The sequence below is a fragment of the Simochromis diagramma genome, unplaced genomic scaffold (assembly GCF_900408965.1).
Source record: "Simochromis diagramma unplaced genomic scaffold, fSimDia1.1 OVJJ01000320.1, whole genome shotgun sequence".
In the NCBI taxonomy this organism is placed as follows: domain Eukaryota; kingdom Metazoa; phylum Chordata; class Actinopteri; order Cichliformes; family Cichlidae; genus Simochromis; species Simochromis diagramma.
Window position 1 is genome coordinate 7377095 of NW_024386773.1, and position 26964 is coordinate 7404058.

The 26964-nt window shown below is 39.8% G+C and overlaps 1 protein-coding gene and 1 long non-coding RNA gene across 4 annotated transcripts; both read left to right on the forward strand.

Moving 5' to 3' along the window:
• On the forward strand, window positions 1-25981 carry ece1 (endothelin converting enzyme 1). 3 transcript variants are annotated; one of them, XM_040005854.1, is made up of 19 exons: window positions 1-125; window positions 8960-9046; window positions 11456-11591; window positions 17073-17285; window positions 17388-17512; window positions 17623-17769; window positions 18079-18144; window positions 18409-18597; window positions 19236-19378; window positions 19636-19750; window positions 22029-22139; window positions 22219-22317; window positions 22454-22531; window positions 22650-22753; window positions 23003-23113; window positions 23553-23620; window positions 23691-23881; window positions 24316-24411; window positions 25092-25268. In XM_040005854.1, the coding sequence occupies exons 2-19, from the start codon at window positions 8960-8962 to the stop codon at window positions 25266-25268; spliced, it is 2256 nt and encodes a 751-aa protein (XP_039861788.1). In that variant the 5' UTR covers window positions 1-125. The 3 variants fall into 3 exon arrangements, with proteins under 3 accessions (XP_039861788.1, XP_039861781.1, XP_039861772.1); XM_040005847.1 differs by lacking the exon at window positions 1-125 and adding an exon at window positions 8094-8210; XM_040005838.1 differs by lacking the exon at window positions 1-125 and having other exon boundaries at window positions 8918-9046; window positions 25092-25981.
• On the forward strand, window positions 11602-14139 carry LOC120717726. Its single transcript, XR_005692271.1, has 2 exons — window positions 11602-12162; window positions 13704-14139. It is a non-coding gene; the product is annotated as an uncharacterized LOC120717726 (long non-coding RNA).
• Window positions 25982-26964: the final 983 nt, after the last annotated feature.

Below are 26964 nucleotides of genomic sequence, written 5' to 3' on the forward strand. Positions count from 1 at the left end.
AACTATCTTGACAATGAAGCGCAGGCTCTTTGGCTGTTTTAGCTGAAGATCGCTCACTGTCCCACGGTCAGAAAGCGCACCAGAGTCACGGCGGTGGCGGCAGCGGCAGATCAACAGAGAGCACGGTAAGACGTCCTCTGGCTACACGCGATACTGATTAAAAGTGTAATTACACAACTGGACTGTGCGCAGTAACGCATTAAGAGAGACTAATTATTACAAACTACTGCGAGGTTGTGGTCATTAAAGGAAGAAACCCTGTTTTTAAAGGAAATGTTAATGCAAATGTGTGGCTGTGCTTCCTATATAACTAAAGAGCAGGCTGCATACAGAGCCTTGCATGGAGTTTAGTGGCCTTATTCTAGGTTAGCTTCATGCTGTGGGTTTTAATTTGACAGTAACTATCCAATAGAGATTTGGGGCTTTGCTGCCATATTCAAATATGTTGCATTAATAGTCTTGTTTGCAGCCTCTCAGGTTTTCACTACTAACTTTGACACACATCACGTTTGAGTCATCAAAGTTGTGTTCATAAATACCCAGGGGTGCGTTTAGTGAGTCAACCTCAACATCCTATCGTTCCATGTACCATTTAACATGCTCAACCGTCTGCACTGACCTGTGCATATGTGACATTTTAGTCACCACAACTTCTACAACCAGCGTATTTGAGATTACATTTGTAAGAATTTATTATATATACAGAGGCAAAAAATTGATTGTTTTGTGCCTCTGCCCCCCTCTTTGTGTACTGTGAAGAACTAAATAGTGAAAACTTTCTTTAAAAGACTATCCAGAATGTTTTCTGCTTGTGTTTAGGGACCAACGCAACCATAATAAAAGTTTCAAGTTATTACATCAAATTTAAAGCAAATTCTTCCTAAAATAGATTGCTTCACCTTAACCTCAGCTTTAGGAGGAATTGGATTTCCTGATTTTCATGTCCTTTTGCCACTTCCTTTTCCTCTCTGTTGAGAGCTACTTCTGCTTTTCACTGCTTTTTCTTTTTAATTTATGAAGCAATTAACCAGTCCAAACTCAAGTTAAAATCAATATCTAGGTTGTTTGAAATACTGCTCTGTTGATTGCTGGCACAGAAGGCAACTATTTGTACAGTTTCATGCCTGGGTGATTGATTGCTTTAAAGATGTTTACAAGGCTCTGGAGGTGTTGCACTTGGGGAGCTTGGTTCACCCAGTTATTCATTACCTAGGTGTGATCAGGAGTGTGCCATAACAACAGCAGGAACAGGTAATCTGCTGTTATCTGTTTGTGCTGGTGCAAGATTCCGTGTGCCACTCCTTTTAATCCTGGCCTTATGCTAAAAAGGTCCTGCTTGGAGCGCGTTAATCATATATGAGAACTATATTGAAATATAGCAATATGCCATATTATATGTATCAGGGCAAATATTATTCTACCACGTTTAACTTGTGTGCATGCAGGGTCAGGATGACTGAACTTAATACTTTGGTTACTTGCAGCAGACACACAGCATGATGGCGAAACAAGACCTGGCTCACTGATATTTGATCACTGTACATACGTCAGAGTACCTGAAAAGTACACAGAATAATGAGTTGGAGTCGTACACTAACCAGGAATCTGAAGAATTTCAGAGCTGAAACCTGCATATTAAAAACCATGTGAGAGAAAATGCAAGCTCTTTATTTTGTCAAAGGAGGCATACACAGAACACTAAAAATAGGCCTGAAGTGTTATGATTCTCATAAAGCTCTTCAGCTTAGTTTAACAATCAGAGCTGGGAAAGCCTGGGAAAGTAGCTTTATGTCTTACTTTTTTTCTTTTTTTTTGTGTGTGTGTGTGTGTGTGTGTGGGGGGGGGGGGGGGGGGGGGGGGGTCATTATCAGGGTGTTTTCCCCGAAGGAAACATTGTCTCTGCACTGTGACAAAAAAGAAATGTCCACTGCTGTTTTGACATCAGGGATCAAGAGCTGCAGCCTGAGATGACTTTGTCTTATCAGTGGCCTTCAGGCAGAAACAGGAGCCTGGACACAAAAGATTAAGTGGTTGGTGGATCCTTTTAGGAACAACTGCACCAGGCATTATTCCTAGTTTAATTTCTTTGCTTCATTTGCTACGTAAACATGCGAACATTAGGCACAGGTCGAAAACTCAGCTAACAAGTTGAAGCCGCGAGCACTGAATTGCAGTATTCCAGTAAACACAGCCAGAGGCAGCTGCAGTGTGTTCAGCCAGTTTCTCATCAGGTAATATGTTGGACTGGATCAAAAAGTTTGTAGGCTACTTGTTATAGTAGGATGTTTAGTCATGTTTATGTTCGACAGGGTGGTATTCCTGGAATGTTTTTCCTGAACTTTGGATTCACACCAATGGGTTAACAAAGAGCTTTAGGCTTGGAAAGAAGCCTGTTTTTTTCTCTGCTTCTTGCTGAAAGTCTTCTCAGATTCATCTCTGCATGACAGCACAGCATGATTCAGATCTGATAAACAGAAGTCAACAGACACGTGTCTCTTGCGCAGGATACTGGGCTTATATTGTAACTTGTTTCTAGCATGTAGTCATTAATTACTGATCTTATGTGGTCTGCAGCTGCATCCAGACCTAGCGTCTCGCTGGCTTACCACAGTGGTTGACCAGGGCACACTTCTTCCCGTGCCGAATGGGTGCACTGCCAGCTCATGTCAGACAAACTTTAAATCATCTCCCTCCTTCCGCCGACATTTTTTACACATTTTCTTTTTCCTCTCGTCCTACTCGCATTTGTTTCTTTGCTAATAAACTGTCAAACTCTGCACGCCACAGCGCATGCAGCACCCAATTCTAAACACAAACACACTGAAGTTATTATTGGAAGAATGCCCGAGTGCTACAAATAATCGTCTGGTTTGCAGGATCAGTGACGAATTACTGACGCATGGTTGGGGTTTACATTCTCCCTCAAAGGCCACAGTCTCCCGTCATTTCCAAGAATTGGAGGATACTTACCTCGCATACTGTCGGCCTTACTTTGGGAAGACATCTTTGGGCCCTGTGGGACACCATTAGGGATTTCCTACAAAGTGTCCACAACTGACCTTGACCACAGACTGTTAGTGTAAGATTTGCATCATTTTATGTTTTCATATGCCTCCCACTTGTCACTTAGCGTGACTTCCTTTAAGAAAGGGCATCAACAGGAACTTGTGAGCAGGAGAGACCTAAGGTTCATATTTATAATTTATAACTCTTTCTTTCAGGTCTGTGTGGATGAGTGTATATTAGTATTGCATCAAGTATTACAATTCACATTTCTTGAAAATAAAAGAGGCCTTTATTGGTCACAAAATATTAACAGGAAAGGGGAAGTGGTATTGTGATTATGTAGTGATTCAGCTCAATCTGTGTGGCAATCTGTGCGTACACATCTGCACAGACTCTAGCTGCCAGGAAAGTGTTCAGAAACAGTGAATGTGCACAGGAATGCCTGTGCAGCAACAACGTGGTCAGTGCCAGTAAATACTGCATTTTGTTATCCTGCACTGTGATCCAAAGCAGACTACATGATTAAACCGGGGTGTTTTTCTTTTTTGCATATAATTTTGTTGAGTTACACTCACTTTGTTTAATTCATGAGGCACTTTTTTTGTTAAATGGAACAGCTGTAATCCTTTAATGAGTTATAGGTCAAATATTGATGGAGCAAAATGTATGTGTGTCAAACGAGAAAGTCAAACGTCAATGTCCCCATTAGACCTTTTGCTTTGAGCTATAGGCCATTCGAAACCATTTATATAATTGAAAGTGTATCTATGCCCTCATATTCTGCCCTACCTCTTTCCCCTCATCATTTTAGTCCTTCCATTTTTTCATAAGCTGATTGTATGACCCAGCAGGCCAGCTGCCAGCCCTTTATTGGAGTTCATAAACACACCAACACAGTAATGGTTTTTGCAAAGTATGTAGAATCATCCTTTTTGCTTGTTTGTTTTTTGGCATGCAACTAATCCTGCAGTGTTTGTCGCAGAAACACAATGACGACTGCTACAGCGTGGGTCTTGGGGTCAGATTTTCAAAATAAAAGCCACCAGTTTCTTAATGTAAGCTCAATGTGCTTTAAAATATATCCAGTTTCCAAAATAAAAACGCCGAGTTATTGTTTTTTGTTTGTTTTTTTTAAAGAAAGCACTTTCCTTCTTAATGTAAGCCTGATATGTTTTTTTTTTTTATAATAAAGCCCCTAGTTAGATCTAGGAAGTTATGAGGACAACAACAAGCAGTAGGTTTTTTTCAGAATAAAAGCCCCCAAACAGTTATTGGCTGGTATCAGTGTCTTCCCTAGTAAGTTTTATACTACTGATCAGAATGAAAGCCTTTTAATTTTTTTTTTTTTTCAGTTTCCTTCTGCTTCAGTAACTATTTCTTTTTTTTAAGTTGGCTTATTTATGTACAACTATTTAAGCAGCAAGCAGCCGACCAAGAACAGCAGTACCAACAAATCCAACACTCTTTCTCAACAAATTTTCAGTTTAACTTCAACTGACAGCTGTTCCCCTCCTCCCATTGGGGTTCATTTCATAAATCTCATCTAATAGAAACCAAGATTTAGTAGGAATCACAGGAATTTGTGCTCCTGGTTTGCATGGAATTCTCGAGGATTTTTGTGGTAGGAACATCAATTTTTGTTTATGAGAGACGAGTGGGAACTAAAAGAAAGGATCTGACCTTCTGGCTGTGCTTATGAGACAATCTAATAAAGTCTTAATCAAGTAAACATTTATTTCAGTCGCGGGTTTGGTTTTTGGTCAAAAGACTAACATGTGAACTGCCCACAAGGGGAAAAACTAAGATTGGACAAAAGTGCTATTTTAGAGTCTGATTATATGCTTGATGATCAAAATACTCAGGGCAAAAATGTTTTTAATATATCCCCCTTTGGCGTTTTGCATTGTGGTGACACATTTACCGGGTTGACAGGCAGCTGAAGTTAATCATTGTCCTGTTAACAGTGTTGAAATTGTAGCATAAGAACGATCTATATCTCTGGCCTCTTGTGCTTCAGGTGTTTACTAGTGAACTGCAGATATGTATATTTACTACCAAAAGTCTACAGTCTTACTTGTGTAAGACAAGCAAGACAACTTTTTGTGATGCATAGTCTGGAGTCTTGCTGCAACAGAGTAGATGACTTTACACGTGGTTGCCTGGTTGGCAGAGGCAGGATGTAAACAACAACCAAGATGGCATTTAAAAACTTCCAGAGCATGTAATGTGTGTGTAACCTCACAGCTAGCAGTTCAATGTCAGAGCTGCTGAAAGTGACCTGGATGGCGCAGTTCGTTAATAAAAGCAGCAATCCAGTCAACGCTTTCCTTGCCACTCTGATCTTTTCCTGTTACCAGAAACGCCTGAAAAGCTGTATCAATAGGAGCCAGTAATTCCTCTAGCACTCACTGAACCAGTATACACAAGATTTATTGCAAAAGTTTTTTTCTTTTTTTGTTTTTTTTTTTAACCTGTCCTCGTTACTGACGCAACAGGCTATGGGGAGTATTAGAAAACAAAGTTGTGTAATGTCAGTTGCTGTACTAAAAGATCTGTTTATGAATTGTAAGTGATAGGAAGTAGCTCCTTAGGTTTGGAAGTTTCAAATTAGCTCTTAAAAATGGATTGCACATTGCAATCAATCATCCAGGAAAGTAACTCCAAAAGTTGATTCTGTTCATCTGGACGTAGCGTAACGTCAACATTTGGAGATTGCACATTGCCTTTGAGAATAATCAGAACATTTGGAAATTGACTCTTTGAATTGCAAGCAAGAAACTATATTGTGGTGTGTAGTTTAATATTCCCCAAAAATGATGTCCAATTATTCAAATATTTGAGATTTATTGTGAAATAGGCTGCTATGAATACATTCATAAACTCAGATGGGTTTTAAATTTTGCTTAATTTAAACACCACCACTAACAGTTTTTTTGTGTTTTAGTTGTTTAAATGTGATTAAAGGTCAAAAATGTAGAACCCAAGAGGCAGGTTTAGCTGCAACATTGACACCCAAAAAAGAATTACAAGTCTAAACAAAGTCCAAAAGGCTTGTGCAAACACCACAGTAATCCACGAGACCACAAGGCGGGACACCAGGTGGAACAGCAGACAGCCTAACCAGTGACACGGGGCGAGACAGGAGTATATACACACAGGGCTGATGGGCACAGGTGAAAATAAATGAAGACAGGTGAACCTAATGAGGGTGGGGCAGGGGAATCACAAAAGTGGCAAAGTAACACACAAAGACACATATGACACTGAAAAAGAGGAAATGAGTGGTAGTGACACAGAGTGAAGAAAAAGGAAATACAGAAGACATGAGAAAGTAGTGCTTTTTAAGAAAATAAACGAGATAAATCTTAAAAACTAAATAAAAACGTAAACACTATATAAGTCATTCATGAAAGTTTCTTTATGTCCATCCATCGTGTATCCAGTTTCGTTGACACTGTAGGATTTAACTGATATTCCATGTCCCCATTTGTCCACGTTCTACCTGGAGGAGCCGTCCCACCCCTACCCACCAGGCTTGATTGGTGTCCCCCTGGAAGAGGAGGTGGCTGGGGAGAGGGTGTTCTGGCCATCTCTGCTTAAATTGCTACCCCTGTGACCCCAACCTAGATAAGCACTGAAAAATGAAAGGATAGACAGCTATGGTTTAAATCTGTACCCTGCACCACAGAATGACGTGCACCTTCACAGTGATATAACTACGTGTTTCTGCCACACAGACCACAACAGCTGTGATAGGGCTGTTTGGTAGCATTATATGGTATAACCTCAGTATATTGAGTAACACAGGGAGGATACCTCTGTGTAACAAAAGTTGTAACTGTCTCTTGCTTACAGTTATGCTAATAAAATAGCTAGTTTTCTGCATGTGTAGGCATTTTCTCATTTTCACAGTCATAAAAACACATGTATCAACTCAGCCTTCCTGCATTTTAGTAAAAGTAATTATTCCTGAAGTTTAGTCAGCTCCAGATCCAAACAAAACCTCCTGGTAGAGCAATACACACAGATCAATGCACATGTATAAATGCAAAAAATGACATCACCCCTCAGTGAGGATTCAGCACAGTACTAAATCATGCTGAGGTTTAGCCGAGACACCCTTCAGAGAAAGCTAATTTCCCCTGCTCACATTCCTGCTCATATTCTTTTGGTCATAAAAGCATCACCATTCATCCAATTTTTCTTATTCAGTTCAGGGTCTTAGCTAGTCGCCAGTCATTTAGAGAGACAGACAATCATGCGCGCTGCCATTCACAACCACGGCCAACTTAAAATCAACAGTTAAGCTAGCATGTATGTGTTTGGACTCATGGAGGAGGCCAGAGTACCCACAGGAAGAACATGTGTTCCAGCTGGGCGGCAGATTCAAAAATAGGCTACAGTGCAGGACACAAGGCTATGAGAACCTTATTGCTCTCCCTCCCATCATCACAGGTCAAAAATAAAGCAGCTGCTTTATAAAATCTTTATAGCTTCTTCAGCAGATTAAAACGATTTGCAATATGATGTGCTGTCTAATAAATGGATCCATTTGCAAGCCTCAGCTAATAGGGTTAAACTTCTTTGTTATTTGGTGACCAGCTTCCCACTCCAGCTCATAAAGGAAACTTTGAAGTGCTATTTCTATACATTATTATGAAATATTCTTAGTATTACCTTACCTTTCAAGTTATTTTTCTTTTTATAATGGAAAGTTAGTGTGGTTGTGCATTATTGGTGTTTGTGTCGCTTACCCACTTAAATCAGCCAGACATTATACTTTAATAAATAGAGCCATGATACATTTTCTTTTCTTTTTTACATATACTTCCCAAAGAAGGAATTACTGCTGATGGTCAGCTGTAGATATTCTTTGTCTTATAACTATGTGTTTAGGTTATACCGATGACAGGTTCCACTTACACGTCATGGTGCAGGATTTCTGTTCTGTCACTTCCTGATTTATTTTGTAATCCTTGGACTATGTTCATTCCTGTTAGCTTTGCTTCTGGTCCTTCTTACGTTTCCCTCCAATTTTCCACCACACCTGTCCCCAATCAGATAATCACTCTCCCCAGCATATATACTCACAGCTTCCCTTCTGGTTGGCTTCTTCTTTTTTTTTTAAAACAGCTTTTTCATGTTTGTGCCCCTTTTTGGGTGAGGGATTAAACATGAGAAGAAGTGGCTGTTATGACTTTCAGGTAACAATTGCAAAAGAAACTAAGCATGTATGTAAAAGATTGTTGTTGTTGTTTTTTTTCTGTGCTCCTCCTCCCAGTCCATTGTGTCCTATAGAAAAGACAAAGGGCGTGAACTACAACTACGCGCTTGCCTCCACAAATCTAAGTGAAACCACATTTGAGTATGTGCTTTCACACACACTCACATAGACGCGCACGCTCACACAATCTGTACCATACACTCAGTCTCAGTCATGTAAAAGTCAGAGCTACTTCCCGTTTTTCAGTAGTTCCGGCTTCTCTGTTGCCGTGTTTGCACAGACCGTGCTGAAAAGGAAGTCTACAGAAACTTTGCTCAGGAAGAGAGGGAGAGGAGAAGCGCAAGGAGATCGTACTTTCAGGAGGAGGAGGTTTTCCTACTGTTGTGAAGTTTGCTGCAGGGTCTCTCTGCCTGAAGCCATGGGGGCGTTTAGAGGTGTTGAGAGAACTAGAGGGAGCAGAAAAGTGCTTTGAAAGGCAGACCAACACATGTTGTTTTTTGTTCCATTTTTTTTTTTTCCCCCAAGCAGTTTTGCTGTGTGAGTGAAAGAAGTAAACCGGATGATTTTGTTTTCTCCTGATGGATTTTAGAGGGAAACCCTACTCTGCCTTAAATTCCTGAAGAACAGACACCGCACGCAAAAACTCTCACACACGTTAGTGGGATGTTATTAGATGCTTGAAGCAACATGGAAGCTCTGAGAGAGTCTTTTCTTAATTTGACTTTTCAGATGTCCGCATACAGGCGAGCCACCCTGGATGAGGAGGACGTGGTGGACTCCACCAGTGACGATATCTACCCATCAGCTCCCATGCAGGTAAGAATGCAAATACCTTGGGCTAAAAATAAGAAACAGGTTGGTACTGGATTATTATAGAACATGTGGGTAAGTGTGTAATTGTTGAGGTTTTGCACCTGGTGTAAGACAACGCATTTTCTAAATTTCAATTACAGATGAACCAACAGCGGCTTAGGCTTATGATTAGTTTTTTCTTTTTAACCAAGCTGTCCTCATTTAGTGGTTCAATAAAAGCTGCCACTCTAGCCGTAGTATTAGTTTAACATGTCTATCTGTAACTTTAAGATATCTAGTACTTAGAAATGTATTCCTATTCTGATTTATGAAGGAAGTTGAAGTCTTCAAGTAATGTTGCATTGGCCAAAACATCTAAATAGAGGCCTCATTCTGAACTGAGCATGTGTATGAAATAGAAGATTATAAGATTAGTGAGTATATTTGCATGAGAGTTGAACGAAAGATGGCCTAACCGCTAGTGAGCTGGGACATATCCTCCCCAGTGTCTGTAGTTCTCAAACTAAATTTGGATCCACTGGAATACTGTTAATGAATAAGTTTAAAAAAAAAAAAGCTTTAAACTCTTCCAGAAAAAGTCACCAGAAAAAGAAAAATGTGGTCACATCACTTGTGTGGGTTTCCTCCAGTTCTGTCCAGAGACAGCATTTTGTTTTTGCTCAGTGATGGACGGGGTGCACCCAACTCTCACCCAGCATCAGCTGGTATCAGTCCACTGAAACCGGTTGGATAAGCAGTTAAGAAAAGGAATGAATTGATGGATAAATGCATAGCTGTCATTTTTATCATTTTCATACATGTTGGGTGCAGATTGCTGCATCTTATTATTTATTTGTTTTATTCATGGTGGGGACAAAATAAAACACCTGTAAAATAAAATTGTCAGTGCTATAACTGAAAACGGTCTATAGTTCAAACAATACTGAAATCTGAACTTTGCCTCCACTGTTTTGCTTGGCTTTCAGTGTGGCATCAAGCACAAATTAACCATGTCAACAGTAAAAATAATAAAGCTAGCTAAATGAAAAAAATTCCCAACAGCATGTACTTGTATTTTACAGGAGCCTTACATAAACATCCTGGAAATGTTATTCTCTGTAGTAAAAAACAATGCAAAAAGCCATAATCAAAACACTAAGAGTATGCTGTTGCTGCTGCCCTTTCTTCTACTCATGTATTTGGTTGACAGCATTTTGAGATCATTTTACAACATTTCAGCAATTTGGCAAATATTAATGTTTGGACAAATGTCTTAATTGTTACTTGTAAAATTTAAAAATGATTTGTCTCCTGTGTCTTAGAAGACCACAACGCAAGAATATTCCACAAATTGACTTTAGTTTTAAAACAGAATGAAATTGGTTGCTTTTTTTTCCCTCCCCATTGAGATGAAGTTGTCTTTATTTTTTTTATGGTTTTCACACAAGGAAGTTGTTGCGCACAGACACTGAAGCATTTAAGTGTGAAATCCTTTGTATTTTTTCTGCTTTATGAAAGAACACAGCATGTATAAAGGATTTCACTGAGACTGCAGATAGAGCATTTGGCCTCATTCCTTAAGTTGAACAGTGTACTGTTCATGTCCATACAGTGCAGACAGACACTGCTTTGTGCAGTTCATTCTTCAGTTCGTTCATTCTTTAGGTGCTTTTATTTAACCAGGATTGAAACAGTGTTCAAACTGTGCCTAGATTCAAGTATAACGTGTGGGTTTTTATTTTTGTGAAATGAAATGTAGCTTCCTAAGACTGTGGCAGACTACAGGTGAGAAAGACTTGGCAGTGATTATCCCAATTGTGCTCAGAAATGCAGCTCTGCACCAAACCTGCTTAATTCACTAAGGCTCTGGGATTAAGAAGCCGCCTTTGCTTCGATCACACTTTAATTTGACTTGTGAAAATGTCTTCTAATAGCAGCAAATCTGATCCCTATATTTATAGTTTGGGCATACCTGGCTTCAACACAGTGTAGTGTGTGGAATGAACGAAAGCCACCATTTATTTATAGGAGTCTCGTTCAGACTGACCAGAGTTTGTAATGTGTCCATTGAAGGATATGAGTGACTCTTGGAGTCAAAGTCTTCGAGCCACTTTTCAGCAGATCAGTAAACTCATCATTTAAAGGGTGAACACCAAAAGCAGCAGATAAAGTTCAGCATTGTCTTGTCTTATATTAGGCCAAAAGTAAACTGTGCTTTTATTAGTGAGGAAACAATGAAAGAATGCTTGACCTTTGGAGAAGCCATTGTGCTGTGAAACCATACCTGTCATCAAATCCCTGAGAAACTTTGTCTAGACACAATATTTTCCAGCTTTTGTTCACAAGTAAATACACTCATTGTGTGTCATTCATGCAGTAGTGTCTGTGGCTTTGAATTTAAAAAAGCAATCTAAAGGACTTGTATGTGTGTAGGTGAGTCTTCTGCACGGCCGTTCCTCATGTTGGCCGAGCAGGACACAGATGGAGAGGAGGCTAATGTGCTTGGTGTGCGTTCTGTCAGTGGGCCTGTTCGTAACTCTCATCACAACTGGGATTTTCTACAAACAGAGTGAGTTCAAAGTTTTATTGACACCTCAATATTACTATTATTTTGATCTTTCAGTGATTTTACATTTGTAATCTTATTTATTTTTTCTGAACTCCACAAAAGAATGAAAGAATCCTAGCCTGTAATTAACTTATACACTTAAGTTTTACAATCGGCTGCTTCCAGTAACTAAAAAAAATGATGCAGAAACAATCAAAATATTTGGATTACTGAAAATTTGATTTTCAAAATAAGTTTATTTCTATAAAATAAAAAAGGAGCCCAGTGCCTGTATTTACAAATTTCATAAATGACCCCACACAACTTTACTTTCTCCTCGCCACATCAACCATGTCTTGTGAAAGCTACAGGTGAAGTAGACAAATTATTGTTGGAGAAATTTTAGACCGGTCACAGCTACACTTACAAATATATAGATGGCTCAAAGGTGACCCTGCTTGATCCCTTGAAAGTTGAGGCCAATCAACAAATTTGTGCTTTATGTATTAGACACTCTTTTGCAATGTAGAAATGGTTGACTTTGTGTCCACAAACCCAGAGCAAGACTCAAGAAAATCTAGCAAAACATACAGTGGGGCAAAAAAGTATTTAGTCAGCCACCGATTGTGCAAGTTCCCCCACTTAAAATGATGACAGAGGTCAGTAATTTGCACCAGAGGTACACTTCAACTGTGAGAGACAGAATGGGAAAAAAAAAAATCCATGAATTCACATGGTAGGATTTGTAAAGAATATATTCGTAAATCAGGGTGGAAAATAAGTATTTGGTCACCTCAAACAAGGAAAATCTCTGGCTCTCACAGACCTGTAACGTCCTCTGTAAGAAGCTTTTCTGTCCCCCACTCGTTACCTGTATGAATGGCACCTGTTTGAACTCATCATCTGTATAAAAGACACCTGTCCACAGCCTCAAACAGTCAGACTCCAAACTCCGCCATGGCCAAGACCAAAGAGCTTTCGAGGGCCACCAGGAAAAGTATTGTAGACCTGCACCAGACTGGGAAGAGTGAATCTACAATAGGCAAGCAGCTTGGTGTGAAAAAATCAACTGTGGGAGCAATCATCAGAAAATGGAAGACATACAAGACCACTGATAATCTCCCTCGATCTGGGGCTCCACGCAAGATCTCATCCCGTGGGGTCAAAATGATCATGAGAACGGTGAGCAAAGATCCCAGAACCACACGGGGGGACCTGGTGAATGACCTGCAGAGAGCTGGGACCAAAGTAACAAAGGTCACCATCAGTAACACACTACAACGGCAGGGAATCAAATCCCGCAGTGCTAGACGTGTTCCGCTGCTGAAGCCAGTGCATGTCCAGGCCCGTCTGAAGTTTGCCAGAGAGCACATGGATGATACAGCAGAGGATTGGGAGAATGTCATGTGGTCAGATGAAACCAAAGTAGAACTTTTTGGTATAAACTCAACTCGTCGTGTTTGGAGGAAGAAGAATACTGAGTTGCATCCCAAGAACACCATACCTACTGTGAAGCATGGGGGTGGAAACATCATGCTATGGGGCTGTTTTTTCTGCCAAGGGGACAGGACGACTGATCCGTGTTAAGGACAGAATGAATGGGGCCATGTATCGTGAGATTTTGAGCCAAAACCTCCTTCCATCAGTGAGAACTTTGAAGATGAAACGAGGCTGGGTCTTCCAATATGACAATGATCCAAAACACACCGCCCGGGCAACAAAGGAGTGGCTCCGTAAGAAGCATTTGAAAGTCCTGGAGTGGCCTAGCCAGTCTCCAGACCTCAACCCCATAGAAAATCTGTGGCGGGAGTTGAAAGTCTGTGTTGCTCGGCGACAGCCCCAAAACATCACTGCTCTCGAGAAGATCTGCATGGAGGAATGGGCCAAAATACCAGCTACTGTGTGTGCAAACCTGGTAAAGACCTATAGTAAACGTTTGACCTCTGTTATTGCCAACAAAGGTTATGTTACAAAGTATTGAGTTGTATTTTTGTTATTGACCAAATACTTATTTTCCACCCTGATTTACGAATAAATTCTTCACAAATCCTACCATGTGGATTCATGGATTTTTTTTTTCACATTCTGTCTCTCACAGTTGAAGTGTACCTCTGGTGCAAATTACTGATACAGGCTACCCCATTCATGCATTTTTCTTCCCTTTATCCAATTCAGGGTTGTGAGTGGGATTGGGAGATCCCCCTGGACAGGTCTTGGGCTATTACAGGGTTAACACATTGACAATTGTTCATGCTCACATTTACATCTCCAGCCAGTTTACTGTAAAATCACCTAACCCTCTGAATTGTGGGAAGAAGCTGGAGTATCTGCCAAAAAACATGCAGACGCTGGGAAGACTTGCAAACGCCATAGAGAAGGCCCAAACCCAGAATATTCTTGCTTTAAAGTGACAATGCTGACCACTGCTGTCCTAAGTGTTTTGAAAAGTCACCTATGCAAAACATGAAATGGAAGTGATGCACAAGAATGCTACACCCATTTTAATTATAGTAGTACCAGTTGGCCTCATTGCTTAATCAAAGAGACATGACTCTTTTCTTAAAAAAAAGGCACCAGGCTTTGTTTTGAATATCCCTGCCTCCAGGGTTTAAAGGTTATATTTGTACTTCTAAATGTGAAGCTATAGCAAAAAGCTTACTTACTGTGCTTTCTTTCCTTGTTCTGCACAAGGAAAGACTGTAAGACTGCAATTTGCAGGGGGGGTTATTAAATAGGGAGTTGTGCAAAGTTTGTTCTTACTAGACTTATTAGATTCTTACTAGAATGTCTGGATTAAGTTTCTTGAAGTCTAAGCCAGAGAACTTATAGAAGAGAGAGGCATGGCACTCAATGTTGTAAAAGTAAATATGACAGAATTCTATAATGGTCCAAATGAAGAGTGGGCAAGTAAACTTGAAATTATATTAAAACTAAGTCTGTAAACTTTAAGCTTTTTTTCTATAAATCTACATTTTGTCTTGGCATCCATTTAAAAAAAGTTTATGTTAATAACACTTCAAATAAAACCCCAAGTGTTTGCTTGGGGGTATTTCCCAAGCCCAGAGCAAACCAGCTGCCAAGTGGTGAAATTTGTTTCTGGAAAGACTTTGGTATAGCAAAGTTAACTAAATACACTGAACAAAAATATAAATGCAACACTCTTGTTTGGGAACCGCTGACCTAGAGGATCGCCTGAGACCAGCTACCCAGACAGCTGCAGCAACAATTGGTTTGCATAACCAAAGAATTTCTGCACAAACTGTCTCAGGGAAGCTCATCTGCATACTCGTCGTCCTCATCGGGGTCTGGACTTGACTGCAGTTCATCGTCACCGACTAGAGTGGGCAAACTCTCACATTCGATGGCGTTTGGCACGTTGGAAAGGCGTTCTGTTCACAGATGAGTCCTGGTTTTCACTGTTTAGGGCAGATGGCAGACAGCATGTGTGGCGTCGTCTGGGTGAGCTGTTTGCTGATGTCAACGTTGTGGCCCATGGTGGCGGTGGGGTTCTGGTATGGGCAGGCGTATGTTATGGACAACGAACACAGGTGCATTTTATTGCTGGCATTTTGAATGCAGAGGTACCGTGATGAGATCCCTAGACCCATTGTTGTGCCATTCATCCACGACCATCACATCATGTCGCAGCATGATAATGCACGGCCCCATATTGCAAGGATCTGTACACAGTTCCTGGAAGCTGAAAACATCCCAGTTCTTGCATGGCCAGCATATTCACCAGACATGTCACCCATTGAGCATGTTTGGGATGCTTTGGATCGGCATATACGTCAGCATGTTCCAGGTCCTCCCAATATTCAGCAACTTTGCACAGCTATTGAAGAGTGGACCAACATTCCACAGGCCACGATCAACAACCTGATCAACTCAATGCGACGGAGATGTGTTGCCCTGCGTGAGGCACATGGTGGCCACACCACATATTGACTGGTTTTCTGCCCCCCATAAAGCAAAACTGTGCACATTTCAGAGTGGCCTTGTATTGTGGGCAGTCTAAGGTACACCTCTACATTATTCATGCTGTCTAATCAGTCCCTTGATATGCCACACTTGTGAGGTGGGATGGATTATCTTGGTAACACTAACACAGATTTATAAAGATTTGAGAATCATGGGTCTTTTGAAAACTTTTTCTACATACACAGATGTTTGAGCTCAGCTCAATTAAAAAATGGGAGCGAAAACAAAAATGTTGCATTTATATTTTTGTTCAGTGTAGTTCCAGCTCCAGACATGGGCAGTACTGATATCTTACCTCAAGAGTGGAACTCAACTTTGCTATAATGAAAGATAGTTTAAAGGAGAATTTTCAATAATGCAATTCAATGATTTATAAAAAAAAAATAATTATAAATATAATTTGTTTTGTAATTATAAAGTAAAATTGCCAACTGAGGTAGAATCCCATGCTAATTTTTTACAAAAATCCTAAATGTATATTATTGTGGTCCTAATATTCCTTCACGAAAGTGCTGTGTGTTGTCGAATTATTCATTTTATTATTTTTGGCTAGTGGTGATTAGTTTCTTGTATGTGAGAGATGAGGAAGGAAAAAAAGTCTAAAGTAGAAATTTGATTGTTAGATGCTTAAAAACAACCCTATCTCTCTCTTGACCTTGTTCATTATGGAAAAAGGGGTTTATGGAATTGTATTGACATCCTGGTGGCGTCTCATCAATGGTAGCTTCCTTAAATTTACCATGGGAAACGTAATGCCACTTCCTCCAATTCAGCACCACAAGTCAGATCACACTTTGAAATAATAAAAGGAACAAGGATGAAACCTCCTAAGGGTACTAACATCATCACAGCACATATGTCTCAGTCTCTGACTCATACCTTATATGGACAAGCTGAAGGTCTTACAGGAAGTTTTGTAGTAGAGGTATTCACTGCTTACACTTCTGTAAATGCTAAAAGGTTTCTGGTCAACAGCTTTAATGTTTAGAACCGAGAATCTATAAGCCTCAGTGCTCTGCTTGGTTCCTCTTTATTTTTCTAGAGAACTAACACATATACTGTATGGGAAAGTGTCATCTTAGATTTGGATGTTAAAACTGCTCAAAAGACATGTTTGTGGTGTTTGTATAAAAACTGTACTTGACTGTTGAAATAATGAAATGATTGCTGAAGTAATCAGTCTTCTGCCCTTTTCTGTTTAATATATTCATCTATTAATCAGACACTTTGATTAATAATTATTTATTAGTGGAACATGCCACTTCCTCAAAGACCTGCCACGTATCACTTTTCAGCTAATTATTTCTAAAGAATATTGCAATACGCAGTCCCTTCAGGTTGTATTTGTTCTTCTAAGATGATGGATTCCAGATGGTCAGAAAACTCTGGTTTCCTGATCCCGCAATGAATTATTTTCAGATTATCCATTTTGGTTGTTTCCCACTAGCTGATAATGCTGAAAGTGAATTATCCATGAATTTAATATGCTTTAAAACTGTTTTTTGCTCTTTTGTGCAACAGCACACCCAGGCTTGTGCCTAACAGAGCCATGCATTACTGTGGCCAGTGCGGTTCTGGGAGCAATGGACCGATCCGTAGATCCCTGCCAGGACTTCTATAACTTTGCTTGTGGGGGCTGGATAAAAAACAACCCACTATATGAGGGCAAGTCCCGCTGGGGTTCTTTCAGCAACCTGTGGGAACACAACATGCTTGTAATGAAGCAGTTATTAGGTAAAGATCCTTTATTTGAATGCAGTTCAGTGTTTTTAGCTTCTTTTACCCCCATATTTTTAGCTTGTTTTTCACTGGTGTGATTTCGTTGTATTTGGGCAGAAAACACAACAATGAAAGGTTTAAGTGATGCTGAAGAAAAGGCCCAGCGATATTATGAGGCCTGCATGAATGAGACCAAGATTGAGGAACTGGGAGCTAAGCCACTCCAGCAACTAATTGACCAGGTATAGTTATTCAACTTTAAAATAAATCATTTTTATCGATTTTAATAAAATAATTTATTTTCTTGGCTCCATTAGTTTCTGAAAGTGTGCTTAATTACTGTCTGTTCCAGATCGGAGGATGGGGTCTTACTGAACCATGGGACAAGGACAACTTCCAAAAAGTTCTGCGAACCGTGTCTGCCAACTTGCGTACTTCTCCTTTCTTCACTGTGTTTGTCAGCACAGACTCCAAAAACTCCAGTACTAACATCATCCAGGTGAGAAGAACAGAAGTTAAAGGTTTAACAGCTTCCTCGTGGACAGGTTTTATCTGTTATTCTTGGACCGATTCCTTTGTTATTGCTACAGTATTAATCTATCTGCGTTCAAATGAATTCATTCCTTTTGTAGGGCGTCACAAGACTATGACAAAAAGGAAAAAGTGGGATCTCCGGCAAGTTTCTGCATTAGCCTACATGCTGGAGTTGCCAGGCTAATGCAGAAACTTGCCGAATGAAAACAAAAGGGCTGATTTTGAGCTTATACAGAGGCCGAACGGAGTCATAGGCTGTTTCTCTTAACATTAGGTGGATCAGACCAGCCTGGGACTACCTTCACGTGATTACTACCTCAACAAAACTGCAAATGAAAAGGTATTGTCTACATTGTTAGACTGGTTTTAGTTATGACAGTTTGCATGCAAGGGTGCACAGTAATTTAAACACACCCTGAGCCTCGTTGCCTTGTTACAAAAGGAAGTCAAATATTTAATAATATTCCTATTTTGGCCTCGGGGGATAAACTCTGCATAGTAGCATGTGGTTCCATAGTTTGAATTCTTTCCTAATTTAAGTTTATAATGCATTCAAACATTTTCTCCATGCAACCCTGTCTCAATGTGCTGCCTTTCTTTATAGTATCTGACAGCATACCTCAACTTTCTAGTGGAGTTGGGAGTTCTTCTGGGTGGCACAAAGGAAAGTTCTCGGGCCATGATGGAGGAAGTTTTAGATTTTGAAACCACCCTGGCCAACATCACAGTCCCTCAGGAGGAGAGAAGAGATGAGGAGCTCATTTACAATAAGATGGAGGCAAAGGACCTGACAGTGAGTGTCTCCAGAGATCTCTTCTTCTAACTTCAGGTTTAACCGCATGTTTCTGGAGTTCCAAAGCTGTCTCAGTTCCTACTGCAGACCTAACAGGCCCTGGAGCATGTCTTTGTTAGCGATTGTGTAAAGTCTTTCCCAGTTGAGTATCATGAGATGTGGATTGCTACAAGACACATTTATACAGCACTCTTGTGTAACAACAGTACTGGTTAGTAAGAGCGATTCTGTTGCTTCGAGCTTGGAGTAAGCATTTCATGTTTTTTCTAATATTATAGGTTTCTTATGTCTAAGTTATGTCTTTGTTCTGTTTGTGGCTGGCTTTATGCTGCACACTGTATGTTTGCATGTGATACCTCGTAGCTAGATCAGGAAATGCTGTGGTTTACTGAGAGCCTTTGTGTGACTGCCATTTAGAGATTTTGGGGTGAGTGAAGTCAGGCAAAGTATGCTGAACTTCCAGTGTAGGCCTCAGTTTTGATGATATCGGCAAAGGGAAGAACAAATGTTTGCAGTATTTAAACTTTCTTCAAATGTCAGCTGCACTGTGATGACCATGAATGTAAGTTTTTAAGATCACTGTAAAGAAGCCCAGACTCTTCTCATCGTTCCTCAGTTGCTTGTTTTGTGTGTTGCAGACTCTGGCTCCAGCAGTGGACTGGATGCCATACCTCAGAGAAATGTTTGCTTCTGTGTCACTTAATGAATCAGAGCCAGTGGTGGTTTATGCCAAAGAATACCTCCAGAAAGTGTCTAACCTCATAACTAAAACAAATAAAAGGTGAGGTGCAAAGAAACTCTTAATCATTTTTTTTCTTTAACGTGTCAAAGACAGATTGCATAACGCTGTGAACACAGCTATGTAAATATCTGTTCCCTTAGATTTATTATGCAGTCAAATAAATAAAATGGAGCAGAGGAGATCAACAGTCTACAATAACTCTTGTACATTTACATGATAAGACCCAACTGCTTGGATCTATTATTGTGAATTGCCCCTTCTTCAGTTAACAGATATTTTTATCTTCTTTTTGTAAGCCTTCTCAACAACTACATGATGATGAAAGTAGTGAGAAAGATGGCCTCAATTTTGGACCAAAAGTTCCAGGATGCAGAGCAGCGTTTCTTTGAGGTCATGTATGGAACCAAGAAGGTAAGGGATGAAGCCTTAGGCCTTGTCACTGTAATCAATGTCTTCCTGGTTATCTCAACATTCGATGGGCATATTGGAATGCATCTGGGCACTGGCAGTTAAATTGGATATAAAAACATGTCAAACCAGCTTTAACTGGTGTTAATGTTAAATCTTTGCCAGATCAATTTGTATTTATTTCTATAATACCGCTTCTGTAGGGATGGGTTCTATCCTTTTGTGATCCTAAGTAAATTAAGTTCACATCAGTAATCAGAAGGCAGTTTATATTGTAAAGACTCTACAAATTCTAGCAATTAGACAGCCCTTATATGTGCAACCATTTGGCAGCAGTGGGGAGGAAGAACTTAAACAGCCACCAGACTACAGGAGAGGAAGACAAACGTTAAAGGCATGGGGGGGGTCTCTTTAGTGCATAAGGGGAAGTGTCTCAGTGGTGAGCCTATAGCAGCATAACTAGGAGATGGTTTGAGGTCACCTGATCCAGCCCTAACTGGAAGCTTTATCAAACAGCCTTGCATCTAATCTTAAAGTAGAGAGGGTGTCTGTCTTCAGAATCAAAGCTGGAGAGGTGTCTAATAGCAGAAGGCTCAAACTTGCATTATAGATGGCTTAAATATGCACCTTCTCAGAAACGAGTGGCAGTAACAGCTAGGGGCAGAAGTAAGAATAAAATGAATATGTAAAGTGTTCACTTCATAAAATGCAGACACAGTAACAGGAATCTGCAGTTTCCTGCTCTGAAAACACTCAAACTCCAAACTGCATCCTTCTTTGTTTTTACTTGCATTTGAAAGTTTCTGGGTTGATTCAGAAATGACAGCTTGTTGAGTAATTCCTGCTTTAAGAGTTTGCTCAGTGACATAATGTAAGCATACAGTCTTGTGACATTTAAATTCAGATCAAAGGGTGCATTCACAAAAATGACGGCAAGTTTGCTCACCTCACTCATTATGTTGAACTTTGTAGACAGCGGAGTTAAACTGTCCAGGTCTTGAGTTGGCTGCTACATAAATACAGTGGCAGTAAATGACGTCACACCTCCCCAGAAAGAGTACAGATAATCTGCAGTCTTGTGAATGCAAAGTATTCACACTACTTTCCTATAATAGAAAAAAAAAATGGCTGACATACAAAGAGCAGTTAACAATTTCAACTTTCTAGAGAGCAAAGGTTGATATGGAGTTATTTTTACAATAAATAAAACCCAAATGATTTGCTCTACGAAACACAATGATACTACAGATTTTATTTTTTTATTTTTCAAACAAATAAAACTTTATGGAAGGTCAGCTCAATCTCTAAAGTTGTGCTTCCTGTTTGACTGTGAATACTCCAGTGACTTCATCCCTTATTGGAGGAAGATCTGTTCCCTGTCTCGTTACCCACTGGGGTAAAGCTGAAATAACAAACCAATACTCTGCGTGCGTCTTTGTTTCTGTTCCACATCTCATTTTCCATCTGTATGCCAAGCGGATTTTAACGTTTTCTTGCTCTGAACGCTTGCGTCTTTTTTTTTTTTTTTTGCCTACAGCTCTGTCATTTTCACCTGAAGATAAACTTATGTTAGTCTAGAGGTAGCAAAATTAGACTTTGCAAATACAAGGAAAATCTTTAAAAACAGTTATGAGAAATTAATTTTGTAATTGCAAAATTTAATTTGAATAACTGAGGTGTGTTTTAAAGTGTATTTTAGATTTGGGGGGAAAATGACAAATGTAACTACTTAACAAATGACAGAGTTTCTAGTATCAGTGTCTTGTGACTCAGGGCAGCATCAAAAATTGGGTGTGGCATGTAGAGTGCTGTGAGCTATATACAATCGCTGAGCCTAGAGAGATGGCATTTAAAATTTGCTTAAAATAACAGCTCAAAGGTCATAGACAAAGCAATTTATCAAGTATATGGTTCACTTTCTATCAGAGGTCTTGGCATCCTTCATAAAACAGTTCCAAAAAAATAGTAGTGTTATGTCTTAATTATATATTGTAACAGCAGGAATGCAATAAGCAGGATGCAGACCTCCACTTCAAAATTGGTGAATTTATTTCTAGCCATTTAGATCTGTTTATCATAGTCGGGGTTCTAGGCAATTTAAATGCAGCAAGTTAAAACTTATGAGGATTAGTCATGTGTAATCTGGGAAATCTAGGAGGTGGTAACTAATCTGAAGCAAGCAAAATATGGCAGCCTAAAAAAACACTCCACAAGGCAAATGACACCTAACAACCAGTGAAGGGTGCATCGTTTTCTTTAACGTGTCTTGGGTTTTTTGCAGAGCTGCACTCCACGCTGGAAGCTGTGCGTCAGCGACACAGACAGTGCCTTGGGCTTTGCTCTTGGCGCAATGTTTGTCAAAGCCACCTTTGCTGAGGACAGCAAAGCCATTGTAAGTGTTTCAAGGTTCTTCCTTCAAAATAGCATCTGCGAGAGATCGATTGACGTCTCTTTGTCTTCCTGTGCTTCAGGCTGAGAAAATGGTTACAGAAATTAAGCAGGCATTTGAGGATGGATTGAAGTATGTGAGCTGGATGGACACAGAAACAAAAAAGGCAGCAAAAGAAAAAGTGGGTATAAAGCATCCCCCTGATGCTTTATGGTGACATCTGTGCATGAACGGTTTTCTGTGTAGAAGTGGCAGAGAAATGCAGCACTGCCATCTGCTGTGAAAATATGTCTCTTACAAATTGTCGTCTTTCACAGGCAGATGCAATATACAACATGGTCGGGTATCCTGAATTCATCATGAATGGCACGAAACTGGATAAAGTGTTCAATGATGTAGGTAAATGCAAAAGTGGATTACCGGTCCTAACTTCTCACTTTTGTTTGTCATAATCTCTTTTGCCTGCTTAAAATGCTGAATTTTTATTTTCTGTTACTTTGATTCCTCTTTCAGTTTGCTGTGGTGTCAGGCCTTTACTTCCAGAATGTTATGCAGTACTACAACTTCTCAGGCAGAGTGACTGCAGACCAGCTGAGGAAACCTCCCAACCGAAACCAGTGAGTTCCTTCAGTCTTTCCCACCATCCTTCTCACAGGGGAGGTAGCACACGGTTATGGGAGTGAATTTCTATTGGTGGGTGTGTGTGCATTGTACTGACGTAGCAGAACCAAACTTTGTCTCTAATTGAGCTATGGAGGAGGGGTTAGATTACGGTTCCCATTAGTTTCAAACTGATCTGAAGTCTGTGTAGGAACAGGAACTTGATGTTTATCTCATGAGGTGCATTCTTGTGTCTTGTTTTGCAGGTGGAGCATGACCCCTCCAACAGTAAATGCCTATTACAACCCAACAAAAAATGAGATGGTTCTGCCTGCAGGAATCCTGCAAGTTCCATTCTACAGTCACTCTTGGCCTAAGTATGTCCTCTATGTTCTATCGGAGTTTGCTAAATAAAGTAATTAACACTAACTTTATTCTGCTGTGAAAGGCATTTATATTTGGCTGACAAACTGACCGGCACATTTACTCACATTCATATATACTACTGAGATTCAAATCCAGAACTGCTGCTTTGAGGCAACAGTGCTAACAGCTGTTCCACCCAAACACAATTTTCCACCTTTTCGGTCTTTGTTCACTTGAAGCCAGTAGCCACTTAGATTAACGTGAAATACAAATGACTTTCTCACACTTGAGACCAGCACCTACACTATTTAAGCCTCTGAGGTCTGAGTCATCATGGGTGATGATATCATAGGCGATCAAAAGATGTCGGTTTTGGCTTTAAATCATTGTCGGTGACTTAAAACTCAGCAAGTCTGTTTAACAACCCTCTAAATTGTCTTTATTGTGTAGAGCTCTCAATTTTGGTGGAATTGGAGTTGTCATGGGCCATGAGCTGACTCATGCATTTGATGACCAAGGTAAAAATCTTAATTTGTATTTTCAGAGTGACTTAAACTTGACCGAAACTAATAATATTTGTATTCAAAGGCAGGGAGTATGATAAAGATGGAAACCTACGCCCTTGGTGGAAGAACTCTTCTGTTGAAGCTTTCAAGATGCAGACCCAGTGCATGGTGGAGCAGTATGGCAATTACAGCATCAACCAAGAGTCTCTGAATGGAAGACAAACGCTGGGAGAAAACATCGCTGACAACGGTGGACTCAAGGCTGCTTACAACGTCTGTCAGATAAGAAGCACGGCTCACCTTGAAACCTCATGAAATATTTAAATGTGCAGAAAGGGGCTTTCTGTGAGCAATGCTGGTATAAGACTGTATTTGGGTTATAACCAAGTTTTGACGCATTGCATGCTTACAAGGTCAGAAGAGCAGTGCACAGATTTGCCATTAGGCCCCTGTAGCAGTTTATCTCTCAGGCCTGCTGTGGGTCATATCATTAATCTGTATTGGAAAAAGGTTGTCTAGTTTACAGTGAAGCCTGGAAATGCAACAGGTGGCTATGAGTGGCCTTGTCAGCCTCTAGTTACTACTTCACATGCGCACATTCTTTCCATGTAATGAAAGGTCATAAGCTGTGAGGCAGATGACCAAATGCTATAGAAGCAAAAGTGATGCCCTAGAAGTAAATTGAGGTGCTTCTTTTTGTTTTGAAGGCTTATTTAAACTGGATTAAAAAGAACGGTGAGGAGGCCACGCTGCCAGCGCTGGGAATGACGAACCATCAGCTGTTTTTTGTGGGGTTTGCCCAGGTTTGTACCAACCAACGCTGCTTCTGCTTTAAAGCCTTAAAGCACACCCTCTGGGGGTGTTCTTTGAGCTGTAAACTGTTCAGAATAACAATTTGTGGTTACCATCTTGGCTTGGTTCTCAGCGTTGCATTTACCACACTCAAAGGATACAAAAGTTTGCCACACTTGTTCCTGTTTGTTTCTGACAGGCTCTAAGAAAGCTGGTATGTCACAGATCTCGATTGTATGCTTGTATGCAAAACCATGGCTGTAGGAAGACAACAAGACCTATTATAAGCTTTGTAGTGTAAAACTCTGTAATAAACACCAATGCTAAAACACTGCTATAAGATGGGTGGTGGAGGGGACAGGTTTGAATAGAGAGATTTTGATCTTAAAGTCTCTCAAGATATGCTGCTCAAAAATTAAAGGAACACTTAAATCACACACTGGATCTTAATGAATAAAATATGAAAGTTGGAAAGTACATACTAGTCTGTGGAACTGAAAATCACTCCAAAAATCAAAGTGGGAGACAAATCAAACTTTTTGGGCTTGTCTTGTTGTTGCCTCTCAAATGTACCTGTTGTCATGGTAATTTGCACCAAAGCAAATTATTCTCAACAGCTTTTTGAGTAACTCTGAAGGATTGGGTAGACAAATAACTCATCCTTTTTGTCTCATCTCTGTTCCTCTCACAGGTATGGTGCTCTGTCAAGACACCTGAGAGCTCGCATGAGGGCGTTATGACAGATCCTCACAGTCCTCCGAGATTCAGGGTCATCGGCACAGTGTCAAATTCACGTGAATTCTCAAAGCACTTTGGATGCAAAGCAGATACTCCCATGAACCCAAATCACAAGTGTGAGCTTTGGTGATGCCTCGTTGATCACTGAGTTTAACAGGAGTGAAACTGACACTGGGGGTGGGGGTTGTTTAAGATGCCGACAAAGCCTCATGAGACTGGGATGCAGGTATCACTGAAAGTCCCCTTTTGCTACTTAGTGCTTATCAGGCTGTTTATCGGGACAAAATGTGGCTGCTGTGTTGGAAGGATTGCAATCTTCACTACTTCTATGCAAAGACTGTTTTAGCAAACTGCATTCCCCGAAATTGAGATTTAATGTCGCTTTATTTTGTTTTTGGTTTGTTTGAACGCTTTGAAAAACCACCTGATAGTTACGATGGAGGAACCACTCTTCTGGCTTCATATTTTCAAATGAGCAGATTAATGGGACTTTTTGTTACTTTCCACTGAGCTTTTATCTGCTGCTTTTATTGAATGTTATATTTAAAGTTTTTGTTCTTTTATACAAGTGAACCAGGAATTTAAATATTTTTTTGTTTATTTTTTTTTTTTTTTTAACCTGAGGAAAGTGCAGTTAACACTGTTTTGTTTTTTAAAGCCGTTAAGGGGTAAAAAATACTGTTTTAATGATGCAAGTGTTTGCCTTTTAACACTTAATATTCCAAAAATGTGTACAGTTTGGTCAGTGTCATTCAGAACTTGAGTAAGCAGAGCCACAATGTGCCATACCCATTTATACATTTTGTCACAAATTTTGTACATTAAAACAAATCTAGAAACATTTCCCTTGTTCAGTTTATTTGATTCATGCATCACTTGAATTCACAGGCAAGATTCTGACCTGACACGTGGTGACCAGAGGCTCAGATTCTGCATAAGTTTTGTTTGGGTCCAATGGTCTTCCCTGGGCTAATTTTGGGTGTCATTTGACTTTTTGCAAAATGTTTTCTGCATCAGTTTCATTGAAATATCTATGAAAAGAGTTGGGCACAGGTGACACCTGCCAAATTCATAGACTAGAAGTTAATGCTGTAAGGTTCTTCCACTTTGGTGGGAGTTTTGTTTTTTTTCTTTAGCAATACAATCCTCAAGTTGTTGTTCATTATCCCTCTTGACTAAACTTGATAATCTGGCTTTCTGTTATCTTCAGTTTGCCTTGATTCAGGTGTAATCTGAATTTCTGATATTGGGTTACTTTGTCTTTTACAGTAGTAGGTTATAGGTGTAAATGAATATGTTGCCTGATCATAAATCAGATTTTTTTGTTTGTTTTTTTTTTTATAAATTGCTCAGACATGTTCAAAACCTTTGTGCATTCAGAACATTTCATGTAGACCGGTTTTGATTTTTGTCAGAAACAAGTACAAAATATGATTAGACAAACTAGCAACAGTATGAGGGCGGAAATCTGCTCACAGCTTGAGGTTTTTGTTTTTTCTAAATGTTCTGGCTCCTTCATGGTCATTACCCTGCCTATGCGTGCAGGGTACTAGAGGATGAAAGGATGTACAGCTGCTGCATATATCAATTTTTCTTAAGTCCTCTAATCTTATTGTTTTCACCACCTCCCAACTTAAGGTACTGCACTCAAGTCATTAACTACTGAAATTTTTCAATAAAATGTACTGCTATTCCTTTTAAGGTGATGCAAGATGTAGATTCCTCCTTGGACTATCTTAAAAGATCTTGGGCATCTGTTTTGTAAATGAATACATTGAATAAGGAAGGCAATAATCTCAAATTGTTTTCCTTATGTCTCAGATTTT

Bases quoted from the DNA above. Each gene is read 5' to 3' on its own strand.
- ece1 (XM_040005838.1), top strand. From the start codon at position 8,918: ATGGAAGCTCTGAGAGAGTCTTTTCTTAATTTGACTTTTCAGATGTCC. The intron at 22,532-22,649 runs GTAGGTAAATGC...TTCCTCTTTCAG, and splicing joins TGGATAAAGTGTTCAATGAT to TTTGCTGTGGTGTCAGGCCT. The intron at 23,621-23,690 runs GTAAAAATCTTA...TTGTATTCAAAG, and splicing joins TCATGCATTTGATGACCAAG to GCAGGGAGTATGATAAAGAT.